At 43.0% G+C, this 13,435-nt stretch overlaps 1 protein-coding gene across 1 annotated transcript in view; it reads left to right on the forward strand.

Annotated features, from left to right (window-relative positions):
• Window positions 1-13,435, forward strand: part of LMBRD1 (LMBR1 domain containing 1) — a 310,836-nt gene that overhangs the window by 219,015 nt on the left and 78,386 nt on the right. The window contains exon 14 of the mRNA XM_077289961.1: window positions 5,952-6,009. Within this exon, the coding sequence (XP_077146076.1) occupies window positions 5,952-6,009 (58 nt within the window). The remainder of the gene's footprint in view (window positions 1-5,951; window positions 6,010-13,435) is intronic.

The following is a 13,435-nucleotide window of genomic DNA, read 5'->3' on the forward strand; positions in this document are numbered from 1 at the left end:
GATAGATATATCTATTTATAGATGTATGGATAGTGTAGGGTGTGTGTCCACTGTCCGGTTTACATCCGAATAAGCTGCAGATTGGATGCTGCGTACTTGTAGTCCCATCGGATGATGCCTGCACACACCCCAAAAGACCCCCCGCACAGCCCCGCACACACACGAACAGCCCACAGACCCCGCACACACCTGAACAGTCCCGCACAGCGCCGCACACATCCGAACAGCCCGCAGACCCCGCCCGCCTACACATAGATGCACACAGTCACCACCCACACACTTCCATCCTCCCGAGCTGCTGCGTTTTTTGGACCCACATCCGCAGCCAAACTGCAGATCTTTTTTACATCTGCGGTTTTGCTGCGGATGTGCCCAACTCAATGAAAGTCTAAAGGTGCAGAAACGCTGCAGTTCCGCACAAATGAAGTGACATGCTGCGAGAAAAAAAAGCTGCGTTTTGGTGCGGCCTTTTCCGCAGCATGTGCACAACAAGTCTGCGGCTCCCATAGACTTACATTGGTTGTGCACTACACTGCGGATTTGATGCAATTCAGTGCGGCAAAAAACGCTGCGGATCTGCAATCAAATCTGCAACGTGTGCACACAGCCTTAGCATTTAGTGAACCTAGCAAAAAAGCCAAGCAAAAAACTAGTGTGGGATTGCACTTTTTTGCCATTTCATTGCACTTTGAATTTTTTTCACATTTTCTGTTACACGACATGGTAAAACCAATGGTGTCGTTCAAAAGTAGAACTTGTCCCGCAAAAGATAAGCCCTCACATGACCATATTGATGGAAAAATTATGGCTCTGGATAGAAGGGGAGCGATAAACGAAAACAAAAAAGCTCCAGGGGTGAAGGGGTTTAGAAACATGGATATGGACCTATCTATCTATCTATCTATCTATCTATCTATCTATCTATCTATCTATCTATCTATCTATCTATCTATCTATCTATCTATCTATATCCCTCTATCTGTGTGTAATGGAGTGTGGGTTGGACAGAAATGACATCACAAATCTTTTTGAAGATAGGGGGGGAGAGCAGGGAGGGGTTGGGGTGTGTTTTGGAGTGGGTGTGCCAGGTGCAGAGTTACAGTGCAATGCATCATGGAACTTGTAGTATTAGAGCACAATAACTCAGGAGAAAGGAAGTTGTCGATTAACCCCATGAGAGCTGAATCCAGCACTAAAGATGTGCTGCTACAGCATGATAAAAGGTAATATTGCTAAAATAAACACAGTAGATGTTTTCAGTGGCCCATAATAGCAAGATTTATGAAAAAAAAAAAAAAAAAAGGTTATAGTAGTGGACAACTTCTTTAATATCAGCTCACAGCGGTCTGCATAACTGATTATTAAAAAGGGAGGACCCCAACAAAAAATGTGAGGTCCCTCCTATTTTTTATAACCAGCAAAGCCTAAGCAGACATCTCCAATTTGATATTAACCCCTTCATGACCTTGGGATTTTTCGTTTTTCCGTGTTCGTTTTTCACTCCCCTCCTTCCCAGAGCCATAACTTTTTTATTTTTCTGTCAATTTGGCCGTGTGAGGGCTTATTTTTTGCGGGACGAGTTGTACTTTTGAACGACATCATTGGTTTTACCATGTCGTGTACTAGAAAACGGGAAAAAAATTCCAAGTGCGGTGAAATTGCAAAAAAAGTGCAATCCCACACTTGTTTTTTGCTTGGCTTTTTTGCTAGGTTTACTAAATCCTAAAGCTGACCTGCCATTATGATTCTCCAGGTCACTACGAGTTCATAGACACCTAACATGACTAGGTTATTTTTTACCTAAGTGGTGAAAAAAAATCCCAAACTTTGCTAGAAAAAAAACAAAATGCGCCATTTTCCGATACTCGTAGCGTCTCCATTGTTCATGATCTGGGGTCAGTTGAGGGCTGATTTTTTTAATGATTCCAATTCGGTGCAGATACGTTCTTTTGATCGCCTGTTATTGCATTTTAATGCAATGTCGCGGCGACCAAAAAACCGTAATTCTGGCATTTCGATTTTTTTCTCGTTACGCCGTTTAGCGATCAGGTTAATGCTTTTTTTTATTGATAGATCGGGCGATTCTGAACGTGGCGATACCAAATATGTGTAGGTTTGATTTTTTTTTTTATTGATTTTTTTTGATTGGGGCGAAAGGGGGGTGATTTAAACTTATATATTTTTTTTATTTTTTTCACATTTTTTTTTAACTTTTTTTTTTTAACTTTTGCCATGATTCAATATCCTCCATGGGAGGCTAGAAGCAGGCACAGCACGATCGCCTCTGCTACATAGCAGCGATCTGCTGTTCGCTGCTATGTAGCAGAAAATCAGGTGTGCTGTGAGCGCCGACCACAGGGTGGCGCTCACAGCTGCCGGAGATCAGTAACCATAGAGGTCTCAAGGACCTCTATGGTTACTATCCTGAAGCATCGCCAACCTCCGATCATATGACGGGGGTCGGCGATGCCATCATTTCCGGCCGCCCGGCCGGATGCGGTAGTTAAATGCCGCTGTCTGCGTTTGACAGCGGCATTTAACTAGTTAATAGCGGCGGGTGAATCGCGATTTCACCCACCACTATTGCGGGCACATGTCAGCTGTTCAAAACAGCTGACATGTCCCGGCTTTGATGCGGGCTCTCCGCGGAGCCCTGCATCAAAGCAGGGGAGCTGACCTCGGATGTACTATCCCATCCGAGGTCAGTAAGGGGTTAATAGGCTGTGACGAGACTATAACACTGGGGGCAACATGAGGGGAACACCAGGGAAGATGTACAAAAAAGACCCTGGCGATAGGTAGCAGGGAGAGGGGTCACCTCCTAACATAAACCTGAGTCTGATCCCTGCACCACCTAGCGTCCTTAGACCCGTTGGGGTCTGTGCACGGACAGTAGGTGTCTGGTACCTGATCCCGAACTTTACTGTTTGGATTCACCCATCCCTACATATATGGTGGGGTGTAAAAACGTGTTTGCCACCTTCCTGATTTCCTATTCCTTTGCTGGTTTGTCACACTGAAATGTTTCAGGTCACCAAACAAATTTAAATAGACAAAGATAACACAAATAAGCGCAAAATTCAGTTTTTAAATGAAGGTCTTTATTATTAAGGGGAAAATAAATTCAAACCTACAGGGCCCTGTGTGAAAGTGATTCCTCCCACCACCCTTTTAAACATAAATTAACTGTGATTTATCACGTCTTTGGGAAGCTGAGGTCAAATTCCCTAGCCACACCCTGGCCTGATTACTGCCACACCTGTTCTGAATCAAGAAATAACTTGCATAGAACTTGCCTGACAGTGTGAAACAAAGGACTCCACAACAACATAAAAAACTACAGGCCTCACTTGCCTCAGTTAATATCAGTGTTCATGACTTCACCATAAGGGCTTGTTTCCATTTGCGAGAAACACGTCCGTATCTCGCATGTGGAAACCAAGCTGTGGCGCCGGCACTCCAGAGCGGAGCGTGCGGCCGCATAGGAACACATGGAGCTGCACACTCCGCTCCAAAGTGCTGGCGCCACAGCTTGGTTTCCACATGCGAGATACGGACGTGTTTCTCGCAAATGGAAACAAGCCCTAAGGAGGAGACTGGGCAAAAATGGCCTGCATGGCAGAGTTCTGAGACAAAACCACTACTGAGCAATAAGAACATAAAGGCTCGTCCTAGTTTTGCCAAATAACATCTTGATGATCCCCAAGACTTTTGGGAGAATACTCTGTTGACTGACGAGACAAAAGTTGAACTTTTTGGAAGTTGCATGTCCAATTACATCTGGCTACAGTTAACAGTTACAGGCTAAGTTACACAGGATTTCAGTAAAGGAACATTATAGCCGCAGTAAAATATGGTGGTTGTAATGTGTTGGTCTAGGGCTGTTTTGCAGCTTTAGGACCTGGAAGACTTACTGTGGTAAATTGAACCATGAATTCTGCTGTCTACCAAAAAATCCTGAAGGAGAATGTTCAGCCGTTTGTTTGTGACTTCAAGGGGCTATGCAGAAAGATAATGATCTCAAACAAACCAGCAAGTCCACCTCTGAATAGTTTAGTAAAAATAATTAAGACTTTGGAGTGGCCTAGTCAAAGTCCTGACTTTAATCCGATTGAGATGCTGTGGCATGACCTTAAAAAAAGGCAGTTCATGCTTGAAAACCCTCCAATGTAGCTGAACTACAACAATTTTGCAAAGATGAGTAGACCAAAATTCCTCTAGAGTTGTAAAAGATTCATTGTCAGTTATCGCAAATACTTGATTGCAATTGTTGCTGGAAAGGGTGGCCCAACCAGTTATTAAGTTTAGGGGGCTATCACTTTTTTGTACCGGGCCCTGTAGGTTTTGATTTATTTTTCCTTTTATAATAAAGACCTTCATTTAAAAACTGCATTTTGTATTTACTTGTGTTATCTTTATCTAATATTTACATTTGTTTGGTGAGCTGAAACATTAAGGGTATGTGCACACGTCCGGATTTCTTGCAGAAATTTCCTGAAGAAAACCGGAAATTTTCTGCAAGAAATCCTCATCTTTTTTTTGCGTTTTTTTTCCGTTTTTTTAGCATTTTGCAAGCGTAATTAGCTTGCAGAATGCTAACGTTTTCTAAGCGATCTGTAGCATCGCTTGGAAAACTGACTGACAAGTTGGTCACACTTGTCAAACATAGCATTTGACAAGTGTGACCAACTTTTTACTATAGATGCTGCTTATGCAGCATCTATAGTAAAAGATAGAATGTTTAAAAAAAATTAAAAAATGGTTATACTCACCCTCTGCAGACAGCCAATCTCCTCAGCGGTGTCCGTTCCTATAGATGCCGATGTGGTTCAGGACCTTCGATGACATCGCGGCTTGTGATTGGTCGCGTGAGTCACATGAGCAGTCACGCGACCAATCACAAGACAGCGACGTCATCACAGGTCCTGAACCACAACATCTATAGAAACGGAAGAGAGATCATGCACCGGAGAGGCGGGAACACTTCAGGGGGCATCAGAGGGTGAGTATAGGACTATTTTTTTTATTTTCATTCTTTTTTTTTTTTTTTACCAATTATATGGTGCCCAGTCCGTGGAGGAGAGTCTCCTCTCCTCCATCCTGGGTACCAACCGCATATAATCTGCTTACTTCCCGCATGGTGTGCACAGCCCCGTGCGGGAAGTAAGCAGATCAATGGGCTCCTAGGTGTGCGGAATCCCCGCAATTCCGCATTTTTAATGAACATGTTGCTTTTTTTTCCGCGATGCGATTTTTTTCGCAGAAAAAATCGCAACATTTGCACAAAAAATGCGGAATACCCTGTAAATAATAGGAGGCTTATGTAAGCGTTTTTTTCGCGTTTTTATCACGTTTTTATAGCGAAAAAACGCAAAAAATCCTGAACGTGTGCACATGGCCTTAAGTGCAAGAAACCTGCAAAAGAATCGGAAATCAGGAAGGGGGCAAACACTTTTTCACACAACTGTATATACACCGCCAGATAAACATAAAATTCATGTACAATATTTAATATCTTAAACATGGTGTTTTCAGTGTATTCATTTTAGGTAAACCTTTCTTGGCTTCCTTTGTTAGACTTCTAAGTGTCCTTTTAGGCTGAATACAAGGAAACCTGAGAGCCTGAAGCTTTTACTTACAAGAGGCCTGCATAAAAGAAATCATCCGTATGTCTGTAAATGAGGGTAAATGACAGCACACATCTGCAGGCTGTTTTATATGAATGAGGTTATTAGGATCTAGCAGGTAAATATTGTTCCTTTTTTCTGAAAATAGTCTTGGTAACATATACCTGAGGCACATGCCTGGTTAGTGTGTATTTAGGATCCTCTGTCTATCTACATACAAATTATGTGCCAGTTACGGGTTAATGGCTCGGATAGTGAAACTTTTTGTATTTTATTTCTGTCAAGTAAAGATGTGTTTGTTTGTTTTTTTTTGTTTTCTTTTAGGGTAATGGAAACTCTTCTAGCTCGGTCTCGAAAAATTGCGATGCAAATGCCCCTGATGGTAAGTTTTTACACTATTATTATTCTCGTTGTATAGCTGTTTTATCAAATTCCATTGTTGTTTTTTAAATCTCCTACATAATTACATATATATTTTTTGGTTTTAAATAAATGTAATTTTTACTAAAGGATTTGTAGGGGACTAGAAAAACATGGCTTCTATCTACTCAAAACCACACCACACCTGTCCATCGGTTGTGTATGGAATCACAACATTACCTTATTGACATACATGGAACTGAAATGCAGTACCACATGTAATCTTTGGACAGGTGTGGCACTGCTCCTAGAAACTGTTAATTTTTAATTACCGTATTTACTACCTCTAGCACTAACAAATTTATTCACTTAGGAGAGCGCAGCGCATTTCCTTTTTAGCAGGCTCTGTAGACCGTTTTGAATAAAGCTGGTTTTCCATGGTTTAAGTCTACATAAATTGTTAAATACTTCTACATTATTTATTTTGTGCCTATCTTAAGCTTCAGTTCTTAGGGCTTCAATGACATTTTTGCTGGATATCATTGGAAACCAACAAGACAGATCATCCCTAAAAGCTTAGCTCAACTCCTATAAAAAATGAATTCTTTCCTACATCAGTACAGTACAGTACAGTTTGTGATAGAAGGATGAAAGCTTCCAATGTAATAATCAGTAAAGAAAGTTCGAAACAGACCCTTAATAAGCAGCAAACAAGATTTCTGATGTGATTCCTACAGAAAAAAATTGGAGTAATACATCCACCAAAAATCGTGATCAATAACGTTTTATTAGAAAACCATATATAAAGACAATCACAATAGTACTGATAAAATCGAAGGTGAAGACTCAGGTCATACATGGTCAAGACACAACTCATAAGGAGGAGTAACACAACCCCCCGAAGAAGCCCAGGCAAAATGCTCATCGAGGTTGCAGGTTTGTGGTCTGACGCGGGGAGCAATGGGTAAACCATGGGAATGTGGTCACTGACAGCCTTCTTTACTTTGGTGTTTTTTATCATACAGTGATTTATTTACCCTCAATCCATGTTCTACACATTTTCCTCTTGTTATGCTACCCCCATTGAGTTGTCTTGACCATGTATGACCTACATCTGAGTCTTCACCTTCAATTTTTGTTAATACTATTTTGATTCTTTTATATATGGGTTTCTAATAAGAAGTTATTGTTCACAAATTTTGCTAGATCTATTACTCCAATTTTCTCTGTAGTAATTATACTTGATGGTGACGTTTCCCTTTTAGATATTTGGTAAATTTGTGACTCATGGCCTAAATTTGTTTTATTCAGTGTTTTTGTTAGTTCGGACAGTATTGATTAAAGATTTCTGATGTGCCTCCTGCAGAAGTTTTCTAGTCTACACGATATGTAATGAATATCTAAAGTGACTTAACTTTTATGTTTTCATTAAAGTTTGTAAGAATTGATTTGCTCATCTCATTTCTCATTACATCAGTCATGACAATGGTCTATAGCGGTAACATGGGAGCTGGCAGTTCTGCCCCTTACCTGCTGCTCTTCTTTTGATTAGCTAACCCGACATGACTTCATCATTGTGGTATCATGCATATGCGACTTTCACTCAAGGCCTACTAATCAAAATGAGATCTGCAGATGCCGACAGGTAAGAGGTGGTACTTCCCGGTACCGTGCAGGAGCCGTAGACCACTGTTGTAGCCAATGAATTGGGTCATATGAATCATTTCACACCACCTTGAGTTTAGAAAATGCTGTATGTAGAGTTATCTAAATTAAAAAGTAAAAATTATGGGCTAACTTTCACATACTTGCTAAATGGTTTATATTTTTTGTCCAGACAGTCACTTGAGGCTGGAGCACATACTGTCCCGTAATTTTGGCCGGTGTTCTTTAAATGTGTGCAGTTTTCTCTTCCTTTAGGCACAGTGATATTGTTATAGGCTGCCCTCGTTTGACTCGTGCTGAAATGTGTACTAATTGATAACAAAATTTCTATTCATCCTGTTATAAATCCCTAACCTCCTCCGAGGTACAGTTTGTGCATTAATCTGCTCCCTGCTCAGATCTTTATTACAAAATCCTCAATGCCAAGACAATAAAAAGAGGAATTTATAGAAAGTGAGGTGCAGGTAATTTCTCTGAGGTCTGACAGTGCAGATTACAAATTCATGGTGAATATAGAGGAAGTATAAAATATAGTTTGCGGATGTATCCATGAGAATATTAAAAATGTTTTCACTCTATGACCTTTTGATGCGTCTGAAAGGGTAAATGGGCAAACAAATTCTGCATACTTGCACATACTGATCATTTTCTCTTCCGTTTCTCTCAATTGAGAGAAGAGGAACAGAAATCTGTCAATATGCAAAGTGCATAGAATCGGTTATATGAGGACCGCCAGGAGTGTGGAAACTGCAGAATCCCAGAAGTGAGTTTGATACAAGCTATTAGGGTTGCTCTTATTGGTCCTGGTCAAATTTTAAAAATGTCTTGGAGGACCCCTTTAATAATCTAGCCGCCTGACTCTGAACCCTCTCTATCTCTGCTATATCCTTTTTTAGAATATGGACCCCAAAACTGAATTCCTTATTCAACATTTGGATTTAAAAGGGGTAATATTACATTGCAATCATGGGTATTAAATGTTATGTCACTAGCTTTTTGCTATCCTATCTGAGACCAGCATGGTCTAGGGGCAGAGATCCTGATTTCATCAATATAACACTTACTGGGCTGCTTGTTGCAGTTTAGATAAAATCACTGTTAGTTTCTCTGATTGCTGAGCTCCGTATAACCTGCCCACATGACCGATTGTCAGCTTTCCATGTACACTGTGCATAGGCACAAAGCTGCCAATAATTGGTGAAGACAGGGTTATTGAGAGCTCATAAATGTGGAGCAGATTATATGGTATGCTAGTCCTTTAATGATTATCTCCTACTGATAAAACATTGATTTTATCAAAACTACAGCAAGAAGCCCAGCAAGTGACACATTCCTGGAATCGGGGTCTCTGTCTCTATATTGTATTGTTCTCTGAATAGGTGGTAGAATCCTGGTGACAGATTTATTTTAACTATTTTGTAACCAAAACACCAAAGATACTTTTTGTCTCTTATCCCCAGTTTTATTCCATTTATTGTATATACAGCAATACGATTACTACAGTCTTTCCTGTACGTTACTTAATTGGGGTTGTCATGTGTAAAACTACAAGTCTGCAGTCACTCTGTGACTCGTGAATCCTCAAACGCTGTGAAGATTCTATTGCGCCGAAAGGGGGTGCTCATGTGATCGCAAGTATGCGATATGTATACTCCTGGCCACATTCCAAGTAGACTTGTTTCCGACCTCGTGCCCATCTAGTCGTAATGTGGCTGAGAGTATGCATATTACTTACTCACGGACATATGACCACCGATGCCAGAATATGAGTATCCTCACAGCCCACAGCAAGCACGATGTGAGATTTCTCAAGTCTGCAGTCACAGAGAATAACTGCAGACTTGAATTCTAAAGGGTTTTTCCTGTCTAAAAATACATATCCCATGTTCTTGCCATGATGACAACATATGTACGAAGCTTGGAAAGATATGTATACACATTAGATAAGCGCTGTTACGTAAAAATAATTTTTCACAAGTTATAGGATCCCTTTGTTTGCGTTTATAATTTTTTTTTTCCACGACTCTTTACATATTAGTTGCAATTAGTGATGAGCGAGTATACTCGTTGCTTGGAGATTTAGTTTTTTTTTACGCAGCTGCATGATTTACCGCTGCCGGACAGCCTGAATACATGTGGAGGTTGCCTGGTTGCTAGGGAATCCCCACATGTATTCAAGCTGTCTAGCAGCCATAAATCGTGCAGCTGCATTGACAAAAACTAAATCTCCAAGCACGCTGAAATACTCAGAGACCACCCGAGCGTGCTCTGGTAGACCCGAGCAGCAATGTTATTCGCTCATCACTAATTCTAATACCTTTTTTGTTCAGCTACATGGTCCCTTTATGTTTGGAAGAGAGATACATTTATTCGGACTCCCATGACAGCACCACGAGAGAGGGGATCCGCCCCTTTAGGAACAGGAAACCCACAGACACAAAAGGGCGGCACCTCTCCCACGCATCAGTTGGTTTCCTGTTCCTAATGGGACGGGATCCTGCAGATTTTACAAAAGGATCCCAGGCCGGCCGGCCGACTCAGGTAGCGAGGGGGTCTCCTACCTCGGCCGGTGCGGTGTTCCTGGAAGATGTCGCGATGGTCCTGGCAGGGCTGCATGTCGGCGGCATTCCAGCAGGGAGCGGTCACCAGTGGTGTCCCGTCTCCAAGGCAGCGCTAGGTGAGTATGTCCCCTGGGTCTCCTCCTTCTGGGGTGGCTGGGGTCTCTGTTTGCGGCGGCGCTTGGGGGCGCCACCCGGGGGGTGCTGCGGCTCTGTCCGGCGTCCTCGCCTCTCTGAGCGCTGATAGAAAGCGCTGGGAGCCCGGGTGACGTCGGGGGGAGGAGCCGGCAGTCACTTCCGGGTTTCCGGGGTCCTGCGCATGCGCAGTGCATCCAAGATGGCGGCGCCCACCGGTATAGCGTCGCCGGCGTTCTGAGCCCCAGAGATTACCACCTGCACCAGGGGGAGGCCTGTAAAAACAATCAGGGGAGCGCTGGGCACAGCTGCTGACCGGAGGAGGGGCTATAAAAAGAACTCCGGATCGTGATCCCTTGCTTCTGGCCTCATATTTGGTGAAGATGGAGGACGAGCACGTGCAGGTGCTGGAAGAGGTGTCCCAGAAGCCCAAAGGGAAGGATCGCGACAAAAGGAGTAGTGAGTCTGGCCACAAAAGCTCCTCCAGACAGGGGTCTGGAGCATCAGCCAGAAGAAATCCCCCTCGTATTCCGGTACTTTTCTTTGGGCAGTGCTGGTAAGTGATCTTCGTGAAAGTTCACCCAGTGACATGATTCCCCTCATATGTTCTATTATAGGGGAAGAAATGTGCCGGGAAGGCGAAACACAGGGAATGTGGTATCTGCGGGGTTCCCCTACCTGATTCGTGCCCTAAAAAGTTATGTGGCCCCTGTATCCAGCAGACGGTGAGGTCTCAGGAAGGGGGAGGGGGTGAGAGCATTATATCTACAGAGATTAGATTGCTTTACTTACCCCCTCAGGTAGCAGAGGAATCCCTTACTATGACCACCAGCTTGAAAGAGATGATCAGAATGGAGGTCAGGCAATCCTTAAAGGGTCTTTCTCAAGGAGGAAGTTCTAAATCTAAAGCTCCATTACACTCCGATTCTTCTGTAGAAGAGGATAAGGAGGAAGTTTTCTCCGGTTCAGCTGCATCGTCCTCCTCCTCGGATGAGGACACCGCCCGCTTCTGTCTGCCCCTTGAACGAGTGGATAAGCTGGTTAAAGCGGTCAGAGGAACGATGGGCATAACAGAATCGAGACCCCAACTTTCCAAGGAGGAAATTATGTTTAGTGGGTTGGAGCAGAAAAAACGCAGAGTCTTTCCGCTCAATGAGAAAATCCAGGATCTTATCATTAAAGAGTGGAAAAAACCCGAGAGAAAGGGTTCCTTACCTCCAGCGCAGAAGCGCAGATATCCATTTGATGATCCAGCGGTCACCAATTGGGAAAAAGCCCCCAAGTTGGATGCGGCAATAGCCAAAGTGGCAAAACGGGCTTCTCTCCCTTTTGAGGACATGGGGACCCTTAAGGACCCCCTTGATAGAAAAGCAGACACCTTTCTAAAGAGTACCTGGGAAATGGCGGCTGGTGCCTTAAGGCCTGCGGTGGCTTCAACCTGTACAGCCAGATCAATGATGGTCTGGCTGGAACAATTAGAGACCCAGTTGAAAGAAGGTGCATCAAGGGATTCTATTCTGACTGCCTTACCAGTGATCCAAGAAGCAGCTGCTTTCTTATCAGATGCATCCATTGACTCTGTCAAAATGGCTGCTAGAGCAGCAGGTCTCTCAAATGCAGCCAGGAGGGCTCTATGGCTGAAATGTTGGCCAGGTGATATACAATCAAGGTCAAAACTTTGTATCATTCCATGTAAAGGGGAGTATCTATTCGGACCCACCTTAGATGAACTCCTAGAGAAAGCGGGAGATGACAAAAAGAAATTCCCCAATCTGCTTGGGTCCTACCGTCGTCCCTTTAATAAAAGAAGGTTTGGTCGCGGAGGGAAGCGTACCTTTTCACCTTCAAGGGATCGGTCTAGGTGGGAAGACAGACGTAGACGAGGTACGGGATATATGTTCCGTCGTTCCTCAAAAGAAAGAAAGAAAGAAAGAGGACAAATGACTAGGAACCCCGGTGGGGGGTAGACTTTTACATTTCGGTTCGGAATGGTCGGAGATCACGAATAGTGTCTGGGTACAAGATACTATTTCTCGGGGTCTTACACTTGAGTTTTGCCATACCCCACGGGATAAATTTATGTTAACTCCCTTGCGCTCTAATCCCCTAGAACAATCTGCTCTAGAAGAAGAGGTGTGGTCTCTTTGTTCTAAGAAGGTTCTTACACAGGTTCCGGAGGCTGATAGAGGGAAAGGATTCTATTCTCCCTTGTTTCTTATTCAGAAACCTGATAAGTCGTATAGAACCATCATAAATCTCAGGCATCTTAATAGTTATCTGGTTAAGCATACTTTTAAGATGGGGTCCATCAGCTCAACAATAAAGATACTGTTCAAAAACTGCTTTATGGTGGTAGTCGATTTAAAGGATGCCTATTACCACGTACCTATTCATGTGGATTTCCAGCAGTTCTTGAGGGTAGCAGTATTAATGGGAGGAGTGGTTTATCATTTTCAGTACAGAGCTCTTCCTTTCGGTATAACATCAGCTCCTAGAGTATTCACAAAAATAGTGGCGGAGGTGATGGCTCACTTGCGGGAATCTAATGTCCTTATTGTCCCATACCTTGACGATTTCCTCATAGCAGGGAACTCGGTAGAACACTGTTTATCCCAACTAGAACTAACTAGGGTTAAGTTGGAACGCCTGGGCTGGATAATTAATTTTGAAAAATCTCGGTTACAGCCTCAAAACATTCAGAAGTTCCTGGGTTTATTATTAGATTCAACTACACAACAGTGTTATCTTCCGGAAAATAAATTAACTCAGATTCAGCATCAGGTATTAAAAGCAATTAATACACCCTCTATGACCCTTCGGCAAGCCATGTCCCTGCTGGGGTCCCTCACATCGTGCATTCCAGCGGTAAGGTGGGCACATTTTCATACTAGATCCCTCCAGAAAGAAATTTTGATTAAGGACAGGATCTTGAGGGGTGTATTGGAGGAAAAGATAACTTTAGAACCAGCGACTCTCGAATCCCTAAATTGGTGGCTGGATAGGGATAATTTGTCGGCAGGTGTTCCCTGGATGATAGATGTATCCCGAGTGGTAACTACGGATGCTAGCTCCTCAGGTTGGGGGGCTCAC

Source organism: Ranitomeya variabilis, chromosome 2 (assembly GCF_051348905.1).
Source record: "Ranitomeya variabilis isolate aRanVar5 chromosome 2, aRanVar5.hap1, whole genome shotgun sequence".
Lineage (NCBI taxonomy): Eukaryota > Metazoa > Chordata > Amphibia > Anura > Dendrobatidae > Ranitomeya > Ranitomeya variabilis.